The sequence below is a fragment of the Eptatretus burgeri genome, chromosome 5, assembly GCF_056783735.1.
Source record: "Eptatretus burgeri isolate ZD-2024b chromosome 5, Ebu_testis_v1, whole genome shotgun sequence".
NCBI lineage: Eukaryota > Metazoa > Chordata > Myxini > Myxiniformes > Myxinidae > Eptatretus > Eptatretus burgeri.
The window spans coordinates 121,887,583-121,910,140 of NC_140965.1; the positions used below are offsets into that span (position 1 = coordinate 121,887,583).

The 22,558-nt window shown below is 43.6% G+C and overlaps 1 protein-coding gene across 2 annotated transcripts in view; it reads left to right on the forward strand.

The window, feature by feature from the left end:
• Nucleotides 1-22,558, forward strand: part of LOC147027257 (A disintegrin and metalloproteinase with thrombospondin motifs 3-like) — a 399,233-nt gene that overhangs the window by 93,096 nt on the left and 283,579 nt on the right. For both annotated transcript variants that reach the window (XM_085883516.1, XM_085883515.1), the window contains exon 5: nt 3,753-3,934. In XM_085883516.1, coding sequence (XP_085739642.1) covers nt 3,753-3,934 — 182 coding nt within the window. The remainder of the gene's footprint in view (nt 1-3,752; nt 3,935-22,558) is intronic.

The window sequence follows — 22,558 nt, forward strand, 5'->3', positions numbered from 1 at the left end:
AGTGAGCAATCTGAAGTAAGTGTGTTACATAATAATAGTGTAGATGAACTAGCATTCATTAAGGAAACCATATTCCATTTCTCGGATTTCAAAACAAGGGGTGAAGAGATTTCGTGGTGACAAAAAAACAAACAAACAAACAAAAAAACCCGAAAAATCGGCGCTGAAGTAAGTCGGCGGTGACCTTTGACATTTTTTCTCTGAGTAGACGGCTGCGGGTCGCCGGTAACCGGCTTCTAAGGAAACCCCTGAGTATATGAGAGTATAACTCTCATATTATAGTTCTAACTGTTGCATTTTTGCCTGGGAGACATCAGATTGATCAGTTTCGGTGGCACCCCAACAAGACCCAGAATTCTTGAGAGGGCATCCCCATTCACTGAATCGAACGCTTTGCAGAGATCAACATCGGCTGCAAGCAGCCCATGCCGGAACTCTCGTCTGCGTTCCCTGAGGACCCGAAGAGCAAGGATGTGGTCAAACGTTGTCCTCTTTGGTGTAAAGCCTGACTGCTCTGGACGCTGGTGTTCAAGCAGATGATGGCGAACCCTATCGATAATTATTCGAGCAAAGTAAATAATGACCTCTGACAAATTTCAAACGGCACGGGTTTAATCTCTGCTTGAGAGAATACCACGCAGCTATTTGGGCAGTGCATCAGCTAACAGACCGCTGTCTCGATCGTTGAGGCCGATCTTCACAAGTCCATAACACCGATCGCCTCATAATTCTTTCAACTGCCGCGTTGATACTTTTCCAATGAAGGGAACACGCCTCGGGAGTGCATAGCGATTGTGACTATCACAGCTCTGAGGTGTCTTTGCCTTCACAGAGCAGTGAGCACCAACATGGCGGCCGTAAGATTGAAATCTGTCTTCAAACCTCCTCACCACCCGAAGTCCTCAACCACACCTTACATACTCCTCACCACCCGAAGTCCTCAACCACACCTTACATCCTCCTCCCCCTTTATTCACGTTCTTCAAAGTAAAAGCACAATTTTTAATATCATCATTATATATTTATTATTGCCTCGTTGAATGGTGGAATATTTAGCTCTTCGAGCTGTGATGTCTATTCACGGAAAGCGCAATCTAAACAGGACGTGGATGTCCGACAGGTTATAGTTTATTACGGACGGTCGTTTGTCTTTCTGTGTCATTTTCGAAGTGATTCTGAGTGGCCTAATTGTGTCAATAAATTTGTGTTGATAAATGATCATAAATTAATGATATTCTTCGTGAAGCATATGAAATACCCATCGAAGTTACAATTGTGCGAGGAGTCAGGGCTGCTGACGATACATGATCAGTATGAAGAAAGACTCTCGAGGAGTTTGCACATATCTTCGAGGAAAAGTACATGTAGTGAGTAAAGAAATAAATTGGTGAACCTTCATTCATTGCACACAGTACTCTGCCCTTGTACTGAACATTCAAACAATTGTTTTCGGAGAATGTTTCACCGCGACCATGATTTAACGTTTATTATTCCAAAGAACAGATCGGTGCAATGAATACTGAAGCTAATTGCACTTGTTGGGGAAAATGTCTCGTGATGTTATTCCAGACGAACGTGTCCCTGTTATTGTGAACACCATCTGGGAAACACCCGAAGGGGAAAGTTGTACCAAAATGATAACTTCATCTTGTATTTTATTACACGATAATGATTGCATCAAAACAGAGCATTTGTCTTGGTGCTGTTTCGTGCCGAGCTCATGCACGTATTCATTTGCTCACCACTTCTTGTGAAAACTTTTGTTTTGGAGTAAATGTTTGTGTGTACTCCGGAGTACATCTAGTATTTGCAACAGACTGCAACTACCGACTATTTGCAAACAGCAACTGTTTCCACAAATAGAAAACGAAATCATGTCGTTTGGCTTTCTTCCTGGGTTAAACACCGTGCACCGCACTCCATGTTTCTTGTTTGCTGCGATTGATCATGGTCATGAAGGTCAAATATTAGTTTAACGCCCCGTACGTAAACATATGCGGAGCACTTGACCGTCTGGCTGTAGAATGTTGAACCGATTACAACATCTTGTGTTTGTGACATTCAAGACTTCCACCATGCATGTTTCACAGATTTCCTCCTCGGTTATTCTCATCTGCTGTCCCCTTTGAAGGGGCCCTGTTCCAGCTGTGGCTGTTTTGGGATGTCTATCTTCCTATTGCTGTGTGTGTGTGTGTGTGTGTGTGTGTGTGTGTGTGTGTGTGTGTGTGTGTGTGTGTGTGTCGCACACATACATTACTGAATTTCAGTCTGGCACTGTCATATTCCACTACCAATGACCATTTTCTCACGTTAAACAGGTTGGCATTTTTGGTAGACCTTGTGATGATATAATGCAGATGTTATTGTATTTGATTATTTTTCTATGTTTAGCACATGGAGTTGAGGCAGAGACATGCGGTTCGTCCATGTGCCACTTACCCAGGAGAGATTCCACCTTTTGCTGATGTTCCAATGAACCCAAACATTGGCCACAGTGTTCAACAGTGTGGTTGTATCGAGGTTTTTTTTGTTTTTTGTTTTTCCTCTGTCTCCTCACTATACGAACCTTCCTGGCACAATGAGCCATTTTAATCAGTGTGCATACACCTGAAGATAAGGAAACAGGTGTACAGATGTTTGATATCGGCATTCGGTGAAGGTTTCACTCTCAGGTGATGTTCATCGAAGTGCCATTGTGTCTGCATGGCCCCACTTGTGAGCCGTCATGGCAGAATGGCCTCTACCTATTTGAAGCACTTCAAACTTGCACATCTGTAGGTTCTGTGTGACTGTAGTCTCGGAAGCATGTCGTATCAATGCTTGGTCATGTCGTCATGGTGAACCTTGAGGGACTGTCAAATTACATTTATTTAACAGTGGAACAAGCAATTTTTCATTGATGAAAGTCCATTTACCAACCGAACCAGGTGTGTTTGTCAACAAAATCAATTATTTAGAATCTCACTGTTCACAAACAAATGTGGTCCAACACGATCAGTCGAGACACTGCTCCGGTAGGATTTGAAAAATGTGACACCATTGTTGCTTTTCAACTTATTTCTCAGGTGTAACAGTCTCATCAGTGATGGAGAAAATGAAAGTTTTAAATCGTGTGATGATGGACATTTAAAATGTATCAAGTAATGTCTTTGTTTGAAATGACCTGGTGGGATGGATCATGTACAAATGGTAAACTGTCCTTTCTTTTTGGAGATAATCAGAATTGTAATAATTTTTTGGCACAAATGTGATGGCACATTACTTTAGTGTTTAGGCATAGGCTTGTTAAGGAAGAATGTGAATATTTAATGTTTAAAAGTAGTAATACCGTACAAGGAAACGCATGTAGAACGGAGCATGCATGATACTTGGTCCATCATATATGTGTTTTATCTAACAACCATTTTGTTTTCTTACAAATACAAAACAAAAAAAGATGTAAAAACTTTGACGGAAGACATCAAAAAATGAAACAAAACAACCAAACAAGGTAGGAATGGAACGACGCCACGACACGACACTACAATCATGTTATAGATTACCACCATGACTTATTTTGACGTTTTACTTTTGTTGTGGGATCATCACATGTGATAATGTCACAACTATGTGTGTGTTTTGAAGGTTAAGTACAGATTATATCGGCTACCTGCTGTTTGCTGGTGCTGTGGAAAGAAAAGAGTCACCCTTGAAAGCTCGAGGATCAGTTGGCTGAACATGTAAGGATTAACACGTTTGTTTTTCTTCTACAGACCATGCTCTGGCAGAGGAACTCTTGATGACGTCAAGGAGGAGGGTGAAGCGGCCTCGAAGGCGAAGGACTACGCAGCCTGAGGTTTATCACATGGAGGTGATGCTTACTGTAGATGACTCTGTGGTGAGGTTTCATGGGAAACACCATGTACAGAACTACCTGCTCACCCTAATGAACATCGTGAGTATCCCAGCTTTGCTTATTTACCTTAATCTTACTTTACCTGTCTTTAATAAGTCTCATTGCATGAACCATCCATCCATCCACAGGGATGGTAAATACTTAGAGCTGTGGCAAATCTGAGAACGAGCGATAGAAACGGAGGGACAACAGAACAAAGCACATCATGTTTGTTTGTTTTGTTGTTTTTCGTTATTTTATGGGATGACCAAATGGTGTTGGTCATGTAGTTACTGGAATTTGTTTTTCAGGCTAGTTTCCATGGGAATCCACAAAAATTACTGCACAGTATTCATGTATTTAACATGAAATGACCACAGATGTGTTGATTTTCAAGATAGAGAAGAAATCATGGGATCAAATTGATCAGCATGGAAGGAGTCCCCTGTTTATGACATCACTTATCCGAATTACCTCATTTGCATGTTCATTATTTGATGGAATTTGCATTTTTTCCCATGAAAATAGTTATACCTCATAGAGCAAATCTTGCCAGAGGAGACAAATCGGCTTCATAACAACAAACATTGTATTCTCATAAATATATATATATATATATATATATATATATATATATATATATATATATATATATATATATATATATATATATATATATATATATATATATATATTATAAGAGCTAACACACAGAACATCTAACAAAGGGAACAAGAGACAATAGGGGTGGGAGAGGGAAGCACAAAACAGTGTGGAACAGACATGATATCTGTGGAAGGGAGAAGGAGAGGGTGGGGTACATGTGCTAGAAAATAGAATAACATGATCGTGCACACAAACGATGAAATAATTGGGCCTCAAGGAAACCCGAGATAAAAAGATCGATAAATACTCAGCAATTGGTAGAAGTTTTAAAACAAAAGCGACGACAAACACACAGTAAACAGGGAAACAACAAAATAACAGCAAAAACGTGACAAAAAAAAACGACCGCAAAACTTATCTTTGAGGAGGTCGGCAGAGACCCTGAGGGACACCACCAAAACTCAAGAATCAAAACCGGAAGTAACATATGACTTTTATTCCAACAACAATTTTTGACCTTGAATTAAATGTTTAAAAACTTGCATTTTATCTGCATTTCTATGTTAATTATTAAAATCATCCTTATAATACAATCAAGTGAAATGTGTTTGAGATCGAAAGGTGAAATTGGAATCAAAATGATCAGGGTGAGAAGAGTAACACATGTATGACATATGAATAAATAAAGTTGGATCCAGAATTTTCAAAAGGAAGGGGCTCCAATATATACCAGTCATTATATGGGATGTAACTCTTGGAGGACTACGTGCCGATGGTAAGGCCTAAGTCACATTTGGCTCGGCGGCCATAGGTTCTACAAAATCTACGGCCACCAGCAATTATAGGGCGGCCACTGTTTTTCCACGGTCACACAATGTAGCAGTCACATATGTTTTTATTTTTCGGGTAGCCGCACGGGGTATTTAGAAATTGTGGAGACCGAAAACGTGGGGGTGCCATACGGTCATTGATTTGATGTCGCACGGTGACATTAGGGCATCCCTGCGGCGGCCATAGAATTTTAAAGGCAGACTCAAGGTAGTCTCAAGGTGCCCGCAAGGTGACCGCAGGGGAGCCCTCAGGCGAACGTGCGGCCAGACGGACGCTAACGAGTGGGTATGTATACCAGTTCTTTTTTACTGAAATAAAAATATAACAGTTCAGAATATACCAGTATATATAACTGAATATACTATAACTATAATATATATAACTGAATATACCAGTTCGGAGTATAGGCAAACACCTATACAGTGGTGCCCCCAGAATCCGAATTTAATTCGTTCCAGGAAGCTGTTTGCATTGCAAAAAGTTTGGATTCCAAAACTATTTTCCCAATAAGAAATAATGGAAAGTGAATTAATCTGTTCCTGGGCCCCAAGAAAACCCACTTTCAAGACACTTTCAACTGAAATTACCCATACCATGTTTAAGGTAAAATAAGGTGAGAACATGACCTTCGGTGGCGGTGTATTGTATGTAAACTTGTACAATCACCACATCCAAAGGTCCACACAGGCCCGTGCTCCGGCCTGGGTTCCGATCGCTCGTGCACTCTATGAGGGCGCTGCCCCCAAGGCAGCTCATCAAACATGATGCCCCCCACAACCACAATCACTTTCATCAAACACATCGGGCTGAGGTAATCATGGATATTCCAAATTACAACCGGTTTTTCTGTGAAATTAAATCCTTGCCCGACAGTCCGTCACGCCACGTGATCGGATTCCTTTTTTGTTATTAATTAAAGCACAAGATGAGTAAAAAAAAATAAAAACAGCACAATTCATGGTGAAAACACGAGGTAAAGTAGCAATCGACACACGAGAGATGCTTTCACGCGTACTTCCACCGACGAACTGAATGAACAAAGCGTGAAGATGCGGGTCGAACAGGCAGGGGGAGACACACGTGAACAAACATGAACGCCACGTTGTGTTCGATTTTTAGGCCAAAATTTTCTCAATTTTTTTTGGATTCCAATTTCTTCAAACAATGGGGCGTTCGGATTCTGGGGGTACCACGGTACTCCGATCTCTAGCGGTGACGCACGGTCGACGCAGACTGCCACGGAGGCCGTACGTAGGATGCACGGCGGGCGTAGGGGAACTGTGCGTCGACCCTGCATTGCCCGCAGGTAGTCACACAGACCGCAAGGCCACCATACGTTGAACACAGGGACGCCTTAGGACTACCCTATGGTGACCGTGGAAATAGTGCGGCCGCCATAATTTTTGGGGGGTTGGCAAAATTCATTTTTCATTGATGAAAGCCTACGGCAGCTGCACGAATAACGCAAGCCCACCGTACGGTCGACGTGGAACACATCTACGTCACAGCTTGGCTTGTCGAATTGCTACGGCCAACGTAGAAATGAAAAATGTTATAACTCCAAGCTGTAATTCCACGGCGACACCTACGGCCTGTAAAAGATAGCCATATGGCGTAGGGCCACCCTGAGGCCACCTCAGAAACTCTGCGGCCGCGCACGTTTCTGTCAATTCAGGGGGGGTATGGCCGCCGTATCCTAGCCGAAGAGCAAATGTGACTTGGGCCAAAGTTACCCACTCTATGCCACAGCTCATTGAGGTCGTACTGGCCACACATGGTGGCCCAATACCCTATTAAGTAACTTTGCATTGGTGTTTCCATTTTTTTTTAGCTCAAATGGACTTTAGTCTGGTGAGCTTATGCGATCGAGCAGTGTCCATAGTTGAGTCAATTAGTCAGTGATTCAGTCAGTCTGTAAACACCTCAGTCATTATCGCTTGAACCAAACACACAATTTGATAAAACTTGGCCAAAAGTTTCACATCTGATGCCTAAAGAAGGTTAGTTGATCACATAAAAATCTCTGCTCATTATGGGGGACTACAGGTCCCCCCCCCCCAATCGGTATTTGCTCTCTTGTCCTAAACTACACACACAATTTCAAAGAACCCCAAAATCCTGATGAAGAGCATTGCTCGAAAGTTTGGAATAATGAATCTTCTATTGAATCAGCATACATATTTATGTTGAAACTTTCTTTGTATTCTGCTTACAGGATGCTAAACTCGAAGAAGAGCTGTAAATTTCTTACCTTTCTCATGCGTATTGGTGATGTCCCGTCACATGCACATTTGTTCACCTGCGATAACTTTAATGTTCACAAAAATATATGCACGTGTGGTACCCATTTGTCCTTGTTCTGGTGATGCACTTTCTCAAATGTATTCCGATGGCGATTTTAAAGTTGTGATGTCATAGCTCCCAAAATATCAAAGGTACCTCTATTGTCCATTTGTATGTATTGTCTAGCCAAAGGTATCGCTTTAATCCGGTTCCGGTTTTGGAGCAGCAAGAGGTCTCCTTCGGGGCTCCCTGCTGACGTTCTCAAAGCTAAGTTTCCGGTTGTTATTTGTCCCGTTTTAACTGTTTAATTTTCTCACCTACATGTTACTGTGTGTTGCTAGTTCGGTTTTGTTTCAAAAATCATGCTATTTTGTGAGTATTTTGTCGACGTTCTTACCTGTGCTTGAGGCCTAGGCCTAGACTTGAGGCCTACCAGTTCCACTCGGTGTTCGATCGTTTTTTTTTTTTTTTTCTCCCCATGACCTTCAATTTCTATCCTCCCCATTACCTTCAATTTTGATCCTCCCCACTTTCCAAACATCCCCCATTCTCCCAACTAATCTCTTTCTTATCTCAAAAAAAAAAAAAAAAAAAAAAAAAAAAAAATACCCCACAACAACAACACCGCTCACCTTCTCCCGTTTTTGCTTCTTCTTCTTCCTCTTAACTTCCTCCTCGTCTTCCTCGATTTTTTTTTTTTACACTTCCATGACCTCATCTGTTGAACTCTCTCATACATTAATATTAACAACAACAAAAAAAAAAATATATATATATATATATACCCAACAACAACAACAACAACACGCTCTCCTCCCGATTCTTCTTCCTCTTAACCTCCTCCTCGTCTTCTTCCTCGATTTGATTTTATTTTATTTTATTTTATTTATTTTTTTTTTACACTTCCATGACCTAATCTGTTGAACTCTCTCATACATTATTTTTAACAACAAAAACGATCTTATAATGCTTCATCTTCCTCTCTCACACATGTGGTACTCTTTACTGTTTCACAATGCACTACTCTTCTGCTATTTTAACAGACTGCTCTCATTTCGACCTCTCCTTCATTCCTTGCCGAAAAAATCCAACGATTACAGCGCTTCTTCTCTCCATTCTCTGAATTCGCCTTCATTGCATCCATCAAGAATTGTGTTAAATCGCATCTCTGACCTAAAACTTTTAAAAACCACAGTTTGCCATGGATGCTCGCTTTCCATCAACCATTCTTTTTTTCCAACTTCAGTGCCAACTCACCCCCCTCACCCCTCACTCTCACTCTTAAAGCAACCATCCCACTCTTCTCCCTCCAAGCCTCCCTCTCACCTCTCAAAAAATCCCCCCTCACCTTTCTCCCATCTCTCATCCCCCTCACTCTTCCTTCTCAAAGTTGCCCCCTCTCTCATCCACCACCCTGCCTCCCTCCACTGCCCTCTCACCTCCATCTCTTCACTCCACCTCCTCAAATCCTCAACTGCCTTCTTCCTTGTCTCTTGTCCCCCCTCTCTCCCAGCACCACAGAACCTTTTCTCCTCCTCATTCGGCCCCCTCCCCTCGCTATTCTGCAATACCCCACACTCCTTCAGCAACCCTCCTTACCTGCCCCCCTCGTCCCTTGTCCTACCCTCCCCCTCCACCTCCTGCACCCAAAGCCTCCTCCCCTTCCTCTTCATTAAAAGTGTGGACCTCAAATATCCGGGGCCTTCGCTCAAACCTTTCAGATCTTTCCATACAGGTTGCCACTGACAAACCAGACATTATCTGCCTAACAGAAACTTTCCTCTCCCAAGACGTGTCTGACTCCCAAGTATCTCTCCCTGGTTACTCCCTCTTACGGTATGACAGACCTGAGTCTCGTCCTGGTGGAGGTGTTGCTCTCTTCATCAAAGACTCTATTCCTCACTCTCCCTGCACTGCTCTCACTCCCCCACACCCCCAGGAATACCTCTGGCTTCGGCTTCCCCTCCACTCCCACCTCATGTTTATATATGTGTACTGTACCGTCCACCGAACAGTGATGACTCCATCTACACCTCACTATCCGAAAACATGGACCATCTTCTATCTTCTCATCCAAACTCTCTCTTCCTCTTATGTGGTGACTTCAATTGTCAACACGCCAGTTGGCTAGGTGTGGGTACCTCTCTCACCTGCCATGGCACCTCAGCAAAAGCTTTCTGCGACTCATTGGGACTGACTCAATCGGTCAACTTCCCGACCCGGATCTCAACCAATGGTACTCCATCTCTTCTGGATCTGGTTTTGACAAATTTCCCTGACAATATCTGCTGCTCTTCCTTCGCTCCAATTGGTTCTTCTGACCACGTCCTTGTCAAAGTGGACATCTCTCTGGCTGTTATCAGAGAACCACCTCACCGCCGTCGAGTCTGGCATTTCACTCAAGCCGACTGGCAGGGTCTCCGAGCAGCCATCAAACTTACAGACTGGTCTCCTATCACTACTTTCTCAAACATAAACTCATCCTGGGAATTCTTTCAAAGAAACTTGCTCTCGCTCATGCACAGATTTATCCCCTCTCGTGTTCAGTTGTCTTACCCTTCCTCCCGCCCTTGGTTTACTGAAGCTTGTGGCGAGGCAGTTGTCCTGAAACAACTTGCCTTTGCCTCATGGAAAGCAAACCCAACTGAGGGCAATCTCAGTTCTTTCCACAAAGCTCGGAACAAGTGTGTATCTACCCTCAGGAGAGCCAGAAAACAACATCTTTCTCATCTCAAGTCTGAACTCTCAAACCTCTCTCCCTCCTCAAAATCCTGGTGGCGTTTAATCAAATCTGTTTCTGGTGTATGTTCCCCCTCCATCCCCTCCCTTACCTCAAATGGCTGCACTGCTGATTCCACACGTGATAAAGCTGAATGTCTAAACTCGGTGTTTGCAGCTAAATCTTGTGTCCTTAACCCATCACTATCTCTACCCACTTTACCCAGTCACACCCAACTGTCCATGGACTCTGTATCCTTTTCTCCTGACAAGGTGGAGAGCTTGCTTTCAAACCTCGAGTCAGATTCTGCAACCTGTCCAGACGGCATCAGCCCACGTGTCCTCAAAGCCTGCTCTTCTGCTCTTGCTCACCCTCTCTCTGTTCTATTCACCCTCTCATTTGCCCAAGGTCATCTGCCATCTGCTTGGAAATCTGCTAACATCACTGCCCTGCATAAAAAGGTGCAAAAACAGATCCCTATAACTACAGACCAATCAGCCTTCTCCCAATCATCAGCAAGGTGATGGAATCCATCATCGCTTCAGATATGAAATCCTTCCTCTTCTCCAATGGCTTGATTTCCAATCATCAATTTGGTTTCAGACCAGGTCACTCTACCCTGGATATGCTGCTTCTGCTCTCCCATCAATGGATGGAGGTCCTCAATGCCAGACAGGAAATCCGAGCCGTATCCCTGGACATATCACGTGCTTTTGACACAGTCTGGCACCCTGCCCTACTCACCAAACTCTCTTCCCATGGTATTCAAGGCCATCTCCACTCATGGCTCGCAGACTTCCTCTCCTGTCGCAGTCAACGTGTGGCCCTAAATGGAGTTCTTTCATCCCCTCTTCCTGTGCAGGCTGGAGTTCCTCAAGGTAGCGTTCTGGGCCCTGTTCTGTTTCTGGTTTTCATCAATGATCTCTCGGACTCTCTGGAAAATCCTCTATTTCTCTTTGCCGACGACTCCACCCTCTGCCGTACCATCTGTCATCCCTCAGACCGGCAAGCAGCAGCTTCTTCGCTCACTGCAGATCTGGATAAAATCACAAACTGGTCCAACACGTGGAACATGTCTTTCAATCCAGACAAATCTCACACTCTCACTATGTCTCTTCGAAAGGACCGTTTACAAAACCCCCCCATCCACTTTCTCAACAATCCTCTGGAAGAAGTCTTTTCTTTCAAGCTTCTGGGTCTCACTATCTGCCATGACCTTTCCTGGGAAAGTCACATTTCCAACCTCGCCTCAAAAGCCAGTTGCCGACTGGGAATCCTCCGTCGTGCTAAGTCCTTCCTCGGCCCTCTTGAGCTCCTGACCACTTACAAAGCTTTTGTCCGTAGCCTGATGGAGTACTGCTCTCCCCTCTGGGCTGGTGCTCCTGCCTCCCACCTTTCTCGGCTTAACGCTGTCGAAACCAGGGCATTTAAGATCATCGGCATCTCCCACAATGAAGCTGAGTCTTTGGGCCTCTCACTCAATCACCGCATGTTAGTCGGTGGTCTTTCTGTCTTCTACCGACTCCTCTCCAGCCTTGCCCCCCCTGCTCTCTCTGCGATTTGTCCCCACCACATTTCCACAGGGCGCTCAAGGTCCGCCAACAACCCCCTTCTGGTAAAACTACCAAAATCACGAATCACTGCTCATCTTCACTCTTTCATTCCTCTTTTTTTCCCGCCTTTGGAATAAACTTCCTCACTCTATTCTTTCCCATTCTTCCCTCCAGGCTTTCAAAACAGCTGTTCACCACCACCTCTTATCTTCCCCCATCCAAATCCTCAATCTTTTCTACCCCCGATAATCCACCCAAGCCCACTGCCTTCATTTCTCCTGCTTTCCTTCCTGAAAGTCCCTGAAATGTCCATCTTCTCTTCGCCATGTTCCCCGTCCCATCCCCATCCCTCTCCCTTCCACAGTTCACCTAATGTGTCTGTTCCCCACTGTTTTGTCCCTTCCACTCCCGCCCCTCTTGTCTCATGCCTCCTTGCTGTGAGTTGTGTGTTTGCTCTCATACGAGCCTCGACCAAGGTATACAAAAAAAAAAAAAAATCAGCATCGAGAAGGCTTCCGTTCAACCAAACTCGTGACCAGATTCTGTGCAGGATGGAAATGTCTTTTATGAAGTTATTGACTGTTGTTCTTGATCCAGGTGAGCCTCAGGACCCGCGGTCCTATTTTTTTTTTTTTTTTTTTTTGTTCACGACCTGCACATAAGGTGCAGGTATCTATCTTCTAACATTTTGCACCCACAGTATCTATCTTCTATCTCTCTATAATTCCAGCAATCTCTGTTTGTTTCCCTTTCAAAAGGTTTGAAATTAATCAGACAAGTGGTTCCCAAGTTATGGCTAAGTTAGAGCGCGTTCCCCATTACAGGTTACAATGTACGGACTTCCGGATAGTGATGACTTTCTGTATTCTAATAATTTTTCAATTTCTTATGCGCATTTATAGATAAACACAATGCCCCAATCCAGTCGTCGTTTACGAGAGTGAAGGAATGGACTGTGTGTTTGTTTGAAAGTTTTTTTTTTTTGCACGTACGGCCACGCACATACGGGCATGCAAGAGCGAAGGAACGGCCTGTGTGGTTGTTGTTTCTGGCAAGCGGTTTGAAAGTTTTTTTTATTTTTATTTTTTTCCACGTACGGCCAAGCACGTACGGCCACGCATGTACGGGCACGCGAGAGCAAAGGAACGGCCAGTGTGGTTGTTGTTTCTGGCATGCGGTGTGAATTTTATTTTTTTGCACGTACGGCCACACACTTATGGGCACACACGAGTGAATAATAATATGATCATTACCAATGTGAAGACGAAAGAGATTCACAGTAGAACATGGTCATGATTTTGATAGTGCTTGTAATAAATGGATGTCATATGCCAGGTCTGACAATATATCAAAATACTGGTTATATTGATATAATTTTCCATATCGATATACTGGTGTTGGAGTTCTGAATATATTGGAATTCTGATATATAGTGATATATACTGGAAGTATTGGAATTCTGAAAAAAAAAATATTGACGTGAAAAAAGGTATATCACCAACAAATCGAAGAAAGGTGTTTATAATGTTTAAATGCACTACATGGCCACAAGTATGTGGACACTCCTCATTAGTGGATTTGGCTATTTCCACCACACCCATTGCTGACAGGTGTATAAAATGAAGCACACAGCTATGCAATCTCCATTGACAAACATTGGCAGTAGAATGGGCCATACTGAACAGCTCAGTGACTTTGAATGTGGCACCGTCATAGGATGTCACCTTTCCAACAAGTCAGTTCGTCAAATTTATCCCATGCTAGAGCTGCCCCAGTCAACTGTAACTGCTGTTATTGTGAAGTGAAAACGTCTCGGAGTAAGAGCAGCTCAGCCGCGATGTGGTAGGCCACACAAGCTCACAGAATGGGACCGCCGAGTGTTGCTACTGATGACAGATGATTTTTCCACGCTACGTGCTTCAGCACTCACTACCAAGTTCCAAACTGACTCTGGAAGCAACGTCAGCACAAGCACTGTGAGTCAAAAGCTTCATGAAATTTGTTTCCATGGCCGAGCAGCCGTACACAAGCCAAAGATCACCATGTGCAATGCCATGCACTGGCTGGAGTGGTGTAAAGCCCACCACCATCGGACTCTGGAGCAGTGGAAACACATTCTCTGCAGTGATGAATCACGCTTCACCATCTGGCAGTCCGACGGATGAAGCTGGGTTTTGTGGATTTCAGGAGAAGACTACCTGCCTGAATGCATAGTGCCAACTGTAAAGTTTGGTGAAGGATGACTAATGGCCTGGGGTTGCTTTGCATGGCTCGGACGAGGCCCCTTGGTTCCATTGAAGGGAAATCTTAATGATACAGCATACAATGACATTTGAGACGATTCTGTGTTTCCTACTTTGTGGCACCATTTTGTGAAGGCTCTTTCCTGTTTCAGCATGACAATGCCCCCCATGCACAAAGTGAGGTCCAAATAGGAGTGGTTTGTTGAGATCGGTGTGGAAGAACTTGACTGGCCTGCTCAGAGCCCTGAACTCAACCCCATCGAACACCTTTTGGATGAACTGGAACGCCGTCTGTGAACCACACCAAATTACTCGACATCAGTGCCCAACCTCACTCATGCTCTTGTGAATGAATGGAAGCAAATCCCCATAGCAATGTTCTAACATCTCATGGAAAGCCTTCCCAGAAGAGTCGAGGCTGTGGAGCAGCAAAGATGTTGGACAAACAGGTGTCCACATACTTTTGGCCATGTAATGTACCAGACATGATTTTAAATGCTTTGATGCACTTGACATCTCAGCGAAACATGGAACTGGAACAGTGAAATGTATGATGTTATGACAAAACAGGCAAGTAGGTACAGTACGTTTTAAATTTTAACCCTCAGCATCTGAGCACCCAGACAAGCAATCGCGTTTTTCTTCGCCCTCGTGGTTGGTTTTAAAGCAATTACCAATTGGTTATTGTTTTATATGAATCTGGTGTATTTTAGAAATGCTGTGCTGAGTCGGTGAACTGAGATTTTGAAAGTGGTGTTGAAGTGATACGGGTATGAAAGCAGTATGGGTATGTGTGTGTGTGTATATATATATATATATATATATATATATATATATATATATATATATATATATATATATATATATATATATATATATATATATATATATATATATATATATATATATGTATGTATATATATGTATATATATGTATATATGTATGTATATATATGTATATATATGTATATATGTGTATATATGTATATATATATATATGTATATATGTATATATATGTATATATGTATATATATGTATATATGTGTATATATGTATACATATATATATATATATATATATATATATATATATATTGTTGTGGTTACCAAATTCGCAAACCACCATTCAGGTCCCTTAGGTGAGATATCTCGGTAAGTATATGTGTAGTTAGGCCCAAACCCGTTGTCTAGTGGGAATAAATGTCATTCATGCGTGCTGCGACTCTTCAGGATAGCCGTTTTTCTTTTACTATCTTTATTTTGGACCAACCGCCATTATTACCACCACCAACCACGTCTCAACAGTCGTCACAACATCAACCACCCACCACAACGCCGCTTCACCACAACAGCCACGACCTTTACCGTCACACCTCGCAACCGTCGCATCGCCACCGTTCTTGCGCCGCTTGTGGGTACCGGTATTGGACTCGTGCAGGGCGCGCGCCGAACAGCGTGTACAAAACCACGGACTTTCCGCTCCAAAAACGGATCAAAAACGACTCACGCCCACTTTTTTTCCGTCCAATCGGTGAGCAAGGGGCGATTTGGCCCCGCCTCCAGGGCGTTGGAGGGCGGTCGCTATATGCAAATTCATGGATCAAAATGCATTCACGCCCACTTTTTCTCGGGCCAATGGGGAGCGAGGTGAAAGGTCGAAGGCAGGGGGTCAAAGGCGAAGCCGGGGCTTATATAAGCGGCTGCGTTCGTCAGAAGAGCGTCGTCGTGTGCGTTGGAGTTGAGTGCAGTCGTGGAGTTCGCAGGAGGAAGAGTTCGGAGTTGGAGTCGGAGCGAAGAGGACGGAGCTGTGGAGAGGCGGCGGCGGCGAAAGCAGACGAGGGGGTGCTCGCGTCGGTGCCGGGAGCTGCACACCAGGGAGGCCGACAGCGCGACCTGGTCGAGGTGGAGACGCTCGTCGCGGGACCCGAGACAGAGTAAAAATCCTCCTTTCCCCGAGCATCAGCAACCCCCTCCTGTTTCCCCCCGCGCTGAGATAGTGCGACCAAGGGGGCCCCCTTCCCACCCCCTACCAGACACTGTCCGCGAGGCCCGCGGAGTTGAGGCACCACCGCCGCTCCGCGTCTCATCACCAGACGGGTAGGCCCGACACGGTCTCGGCCCCAGGCCCGCCTACCCCCTCATCCTGGAGGGTGGTTCTCTTTTCTTTTGCTTTGGGAATGTGTGTTGTCGGCGCCGTCTGTGAAGTAAAATTGTATAAGTGTTGCCGTGTGCTCGCGTAGTCGGTATTAGATCTGCATTGTCGCATTTGCTTTTTGTCTTCCTCTTTTCTATGTGCTTTTGGTGGAATTGTATATGTGTGCTTTCCGTTCATCGCGAATAAATGTGCTTTATGTTGAACTGTTTCCCGCTTCGCTTCGTCATTTCTTTCATTGAATCCTCATCTTGCTTCACGTAAAGGGTTGGTAGTGGGCTGAATACGCCCGATAATTAATCGAACCGTCGAGGCCGACGATAACACCGCTCGGTTATCCCGATAGTACGGAACGGGTCGCTTAAGTGGCCCGTGTCCGAAGTCGACCTGCGGCGAGGTGCGATCGCCCGGTCTACCCTCCGCGTGGGTACTTAGGTCGGTCGAATTTGGCGAGCAACCCTATCCCACACGGGGGCCGATTGGCTCGATCGCGGTGAGACCGAAAGGTCCACCCGTGACTGGTTCCCGGCGTTAGTCCGAGAGGGTCACGACTGGATTGTCCGTCCGGTGGGCGACGTGCCGCGATTCGAGTTACGTGGCCGTCAGCACGCCGGCGGGCGCGAATCCGCGACGATATGTATATGTATGTATATATATATGTATATGTATATATATATATATATGTATCTGTGTATATATATATATATGTATATGTATATATATATGTATATATATATATGTATATATATATATATATATATGAATATATATATATATATATATATATATATATATATATATATATGTATATATATATATATATATGTATATATATATATATATATATATATATATATATATATATATATATATATATATATATATATCTACAAAAGTAGGTATACAGTAATGAAAACAAAAAAAATAATAACATACCAATAATAAACATATCAATAATAAACATATATTAATCTCTCAAATGTTTTTGATTTTAATGAATTCTCGTATTAAATGAATCCGAGCACCACTGTTATAATACTGGTAATACTGTTATAATCCTTACTGGAAACCTACTTTTGCAGCCCCCTGTATATGTATATATGTATATATGTATATGTATATGTATATATATATATATATATATATATATATATATATATATATATATATATATATATATATATATATATATACTAGTAGGGATACCCGTGCTCCGCACAGGAATCCCATGGATGATGGTGGGTCTGAAGGAGTATATGGCACATTTAATTGTAGAGGCTGCCACCATTATTATTTTTTTTTCATCACCACGATAATATTATATTTTCCCCACCATGTTTTATATGCAGAACACTCGAGTTCAAAAATGTTAAGATTTATTGCCGCATCAGATAAAAAACCATAATGCCTCAACAATGTGAGGCTGGTTTCATGTCATCATTTGTGACTTAATTTATACTTCGGGCAAAACCCAGCCTGGCCCAGCGTAATTTGATTTTTTTACGTCTGTTATCCTAATAAAAAAAATTGTTATATTATGTATACGAAGTTACAACGTACCTACGTCCATAACCATTCTATAAAAATCTACATCGCCCAAAACCATTTAATTATAAAATATTATACAGATACGCCATCACCATTCTATTTATATTTGTAATATGTATATATATATATATACAAACCACCACCACCATTTTTATTTTTCACCAGCAACATGTGTTTCCTTCATCGCACATCCTATTCCCGTTTATGAAATAACTGAAGTTGCTCAATAATTTTAGTGGAGTGCTCGAGGATAAACAATATTTGATGTCTTCCCCTCTGGGGCCAATATGTATAAAGCCTCCGATGATCCCACTCTGGAGCATCCCACATATATCTGACCATGGGAAAAGCAAGGAGTGGATAATTCCAGCCCTGCTACTTTCAATGACTGTCCTTCTGCCTTATTGATAGACATTGCAAAGCACAGGCACACAGGAAATTGTAGTCTCTTAAATTCAATCGTTGAATTTGATGGAATGAGTGGAATTCGCAGAATGAATACATCTTCTCCTTTCGCACATCGTGTCATGATAGTGGCCTCAATTACATGTGGTAGTAGTCTTTTCACAATCAGTTTAGTTCCGTTGCAAAGTTTTGGTGCATCGAGATTACGTAATAACATAATAGGGCATCCAACTTTAAACGACAGATTGTACGGAGGCAATCCTGGTAATTCCAATGAGTTTAGAAATTCTGTGGGATAATGTCTGGCTTGCTCAGTATCCAGTGTGGTGTCAATAGACTTGTGACTATGTTGTTCGCCTGGAACTACTTGTAATAACTGATGGTTTATTACACGGACTGTTTCATATAGTGGAGCCAGGATTGTTTTCACAGAGCCACTGTATGTTTTTGTAATTAGTCGCTAAATTGGGATGCAGATGAGCCTCTAATTCTTCCATAGATGAAACTATTGTACCACAGTCATCGGGAATAGATATTACATAATTTGTGTTCGGGATTTCACCATTTACAAGTTTGAGAAGTAATTGTGCGAAATTGCCAGCATCTAAATCGCCATATAATTTGACCCTCATATTTGTTGTTAGATGGATAGTTTGTACGAATGTCCAGACGTATGAAGATTTTATACTGGCTTTCATTTCATCAGCTGGAGTGCCAGGGGGGTGACGCTCCTCACCTTAGCAAGCAAAAGGTTGAGGACAAATGTTTTGCCAGTACCATCCGGGGCATCCAAGAAAAAATATCACACAACTTCCCTCTTGAACTGCTTCAGAAATCAGTTGATATGCATTACTCTGATCCTGTACCAGAAGCGGCTGATTGTCAGAAACAAACTTTGCGAGAGTATCTGTGTTGTAGTTTGTTTCACGGAACCACCATTCTCTACTGATGGTTGTGCTTTTAGACCTATTAGAAGAGCCAAGTCCCCACTGAGTTAAATCTTTCCCGCTCATGTATAAATACCAAATCTTCAATGTATATCAGAGTCTCATTGAACATATCTGGTGTGTACTGGATACGGTATAATATTCATACGGTAATTTTTGGAAAGGGCTATACACTATAAATAAAGGTTGGTCGACTTCGACCAAATCGACTTACGATTGGTCGGTCAGAGGCGATCGTGGTCGTAAGTTGACGACTACCTGATTGTACAATAAAATATGACTTGTGTTAATCATGCATTAAAAGAGGCGTTTGTTGATGTGAATAGGGCCGATGATAAGTGTGTCGAATGCATAAGTCATAATTCGGAATTAACTGTAGCACTATTTTTTCATTCTATTGCAAATGGCACTGGCCCCATGTCAATCACCTGAACTTGAAAAATTAACTTTACGAAAAGTGTGTCGAATGCATAAGTCATAATTCGGAAACCGGGAAGTCGGAAGTCATTTTCTTCAATTGACTGTAGTATTAATTTCTCATTCTCCAGCAAATTCCGTTGGTCCTATGTCAATCGGCTGAACTTGAAAAATTAACGTTACACAATCAGGTGATGATGTCATGATTCAGAAACCGGGAAGTCGGAAGTCATTGTCTGCAATAGAATGAAAAAATAATGCTTCAGTCAATTGAAAATGGCGTTGGCCGCATGTCAATCGGCTGGACTTGAAAAATTAACGTTCTGAAATGAGGTGATGACGTCATAATTTGGAAACCGGAAGTCGGAAGTACAATTCTTTTACATCGGGACACGCTCGGGTACATGTTCTGTCAGCATGTGAAGTTTGGTGAGGATCAGTCAAGTACTTTTCGCGTTCATAGGTCACAGACAAACACACACACAGACAGACACACTTTCAAATATATATATATATATATATATATATATATATATATATATATATATATATATATATATATATATATATATATATATATATATATATATATATATATATATATATTATATGGATAGAGGAGCATGTGCCAGAACAGTGCGTCGCTGCGTCCAGTTTCCACCGGACTCCAGGGGCTTCCGTCTGGCCATCCCACAGGCAGATGCCAGGCCCATCCCCATCTCCTTGAGATGCCAGTTAACCTGCTGCAACCATGAGGCACGTGGTCGGCCCATTGGCCTCCTCCACTCACGAGACTCCCTCACTGAGAGAATCTGGTGAGAAGGATCAGCATCAGGAAAATGAGCTACATGTCCATACAGCCGCAAATAACGCTCACGGACTATGCAGGTAACAAATCTCATCCTAGTCTCTCTCAGCAACCGCTCGTTGGACACAAAATCCGACCAGCGATAGCCAAGGATTCTTCGAAGAGACCTGGTACCAAAGGAATTAAGTCTCCATCTCAGATTCTTGTTCAGAGTCCAAGTCTTGCAGCCATAGACCAAGACTGGAAGCACCAAGGACCTGAAGACTCGGACTTTCGTCCTCCCGCACAGGTACCGGCAGCGCCACACCCCATGATCCAGTGAATCAATGACTCCCCAGGCCCGACCCAGACGTCTATTGACCTCTGACTCACAGCCAGCAGAGACATGAATATCACCGCCAAGGTAAGTGAATCTCTCCACAACCTCAACATCCTCGCCACAAACAGACACAGACAGGACAGCAGCATCCAAGATGTCACCGAAAGTCTGGATCTTAGTTTTGACCCAAGAAACCCGTAATCCCAGGGGCTCCGACTCCTCATTCAGCACCTCGAGGGCCCCCAAAAGGATATCTAAAGTCTCCGCAAAGATGACTGCATCATCTGCAAAATCAAGGTCCGAGATCTTGACATTCCCAAACGATGTACCGCAGCATGATCTCTCCGACATCCTCCCTAAAATCCAGTCCATACAAGTGCTGAAAAGTGTGGGGGCCAGTTCATACCCCTGACGAACTCCAGTAAAAACTGGAAATAAGTCAGAGATGGTACCACCACATTTCACAGCACTCTCAGTACCAGAGTAAAGTTCAGACATCAGATCGATCAGTTTTGGTGGCAGCCCACGAAGACCAAGAATCCTCCAGTGGTCATCCAAGTTCACTGAATCGAACGCTCTACAGAAATCAACATTGGCTGCAAGCAGCCCGTGCCAAAACTCTCGTCTGCGTTCGGTGAGGACCCGAAGAGCAAGGATACGGTCAATCGTGGACCTCTTTCATGTAAAGCTTGACTGCTCTGGACGCTGTTGCTCAAGTAGATGGTGGCGAACCCGATCAAGAATTATCCGAGCAAAGACCTTGCCCTGCACTGAGAGCAGCGTCACCCCTCGGCAGTTGCTGCAATATTGGCGATCACCCTTCCCTTTCCAGAGAGTGACAACAAGGCACCTCTTCCAATCAGTTGGGATGATGCCTTTGTTCCAGGCAGAGCACAAAACTGCACGCAACGACATGAATGCAGCATTTCCAACAGCCTTGAGAAGTTCAGCAAGGATGCCACAGATCCCTGGAGCTTCACCCCATTTCAACCGGTTCACCGCAGCCCATGTTTCCACAAGCGAAGGTGGACCACAGTTAATTGGAGGGTCAGAAACAGGGATGGTAACACCGTTGACGTCCAACTCGACAGCTGGTGGATCAGCCTGGTACAACCGCTCAAAGTAACCGGCCCAGCGGGCCTTCACTTCAGACTCCTCTGTAAAGGGCCTTCCACTCTCTGCTCTGACTGCAGTGCTCCGAGGGATGGGCTTGGATGAACGCAATACACGAATTTCCCTGTAAGCGGGACGAGAATCATCTCTCCACAGGTGATGCTCTACCCCCTCACAGATTCCTCGCACATAGGCTTCCTTGTCCACCTTTAGTGCATGTACACTTTTACGCCTCAGCTCCCTGAATAGCTCTGCTCTGCCATTCAGCCTGGCCCTGCGACTCTGGTCAATGGTATCCAGTGTCCCTTGAGAGACAAAATTCTTCTTTGCCCTGCGGTGAGTTCCAAGACATCCACCGGCAACACCAAGGATGGTGGTCTTGCTGGCACTCCACAACTCTTCAGGACCCCCCAAAGCACCCTGACCCCCCAAATGTCCATTCAGCCTGTTCGCAAACTCTTCAGCTACCCTCTCAATCTTGAGATTGCCAACATCCAGCCTTGGCTGGGATGGTACCATTCTCCCAGATTTAAGATGCAGCTTCAGAGTTGCTACAATAAACCGGTGGTCAGTATTGAGGAACTGAGCACTCCGGTAGACCCTGCAGGTCTGGATCACCCTCCAGCGACCATCAACAAGGACATGGTCAATCTCCTTTGCCACACCGCCAGCGTTGGAATACCAAGTACAGCGATGAACTTGTGGGCGCTGAAACCATGAACCAGCCACCCAAAGTCCAT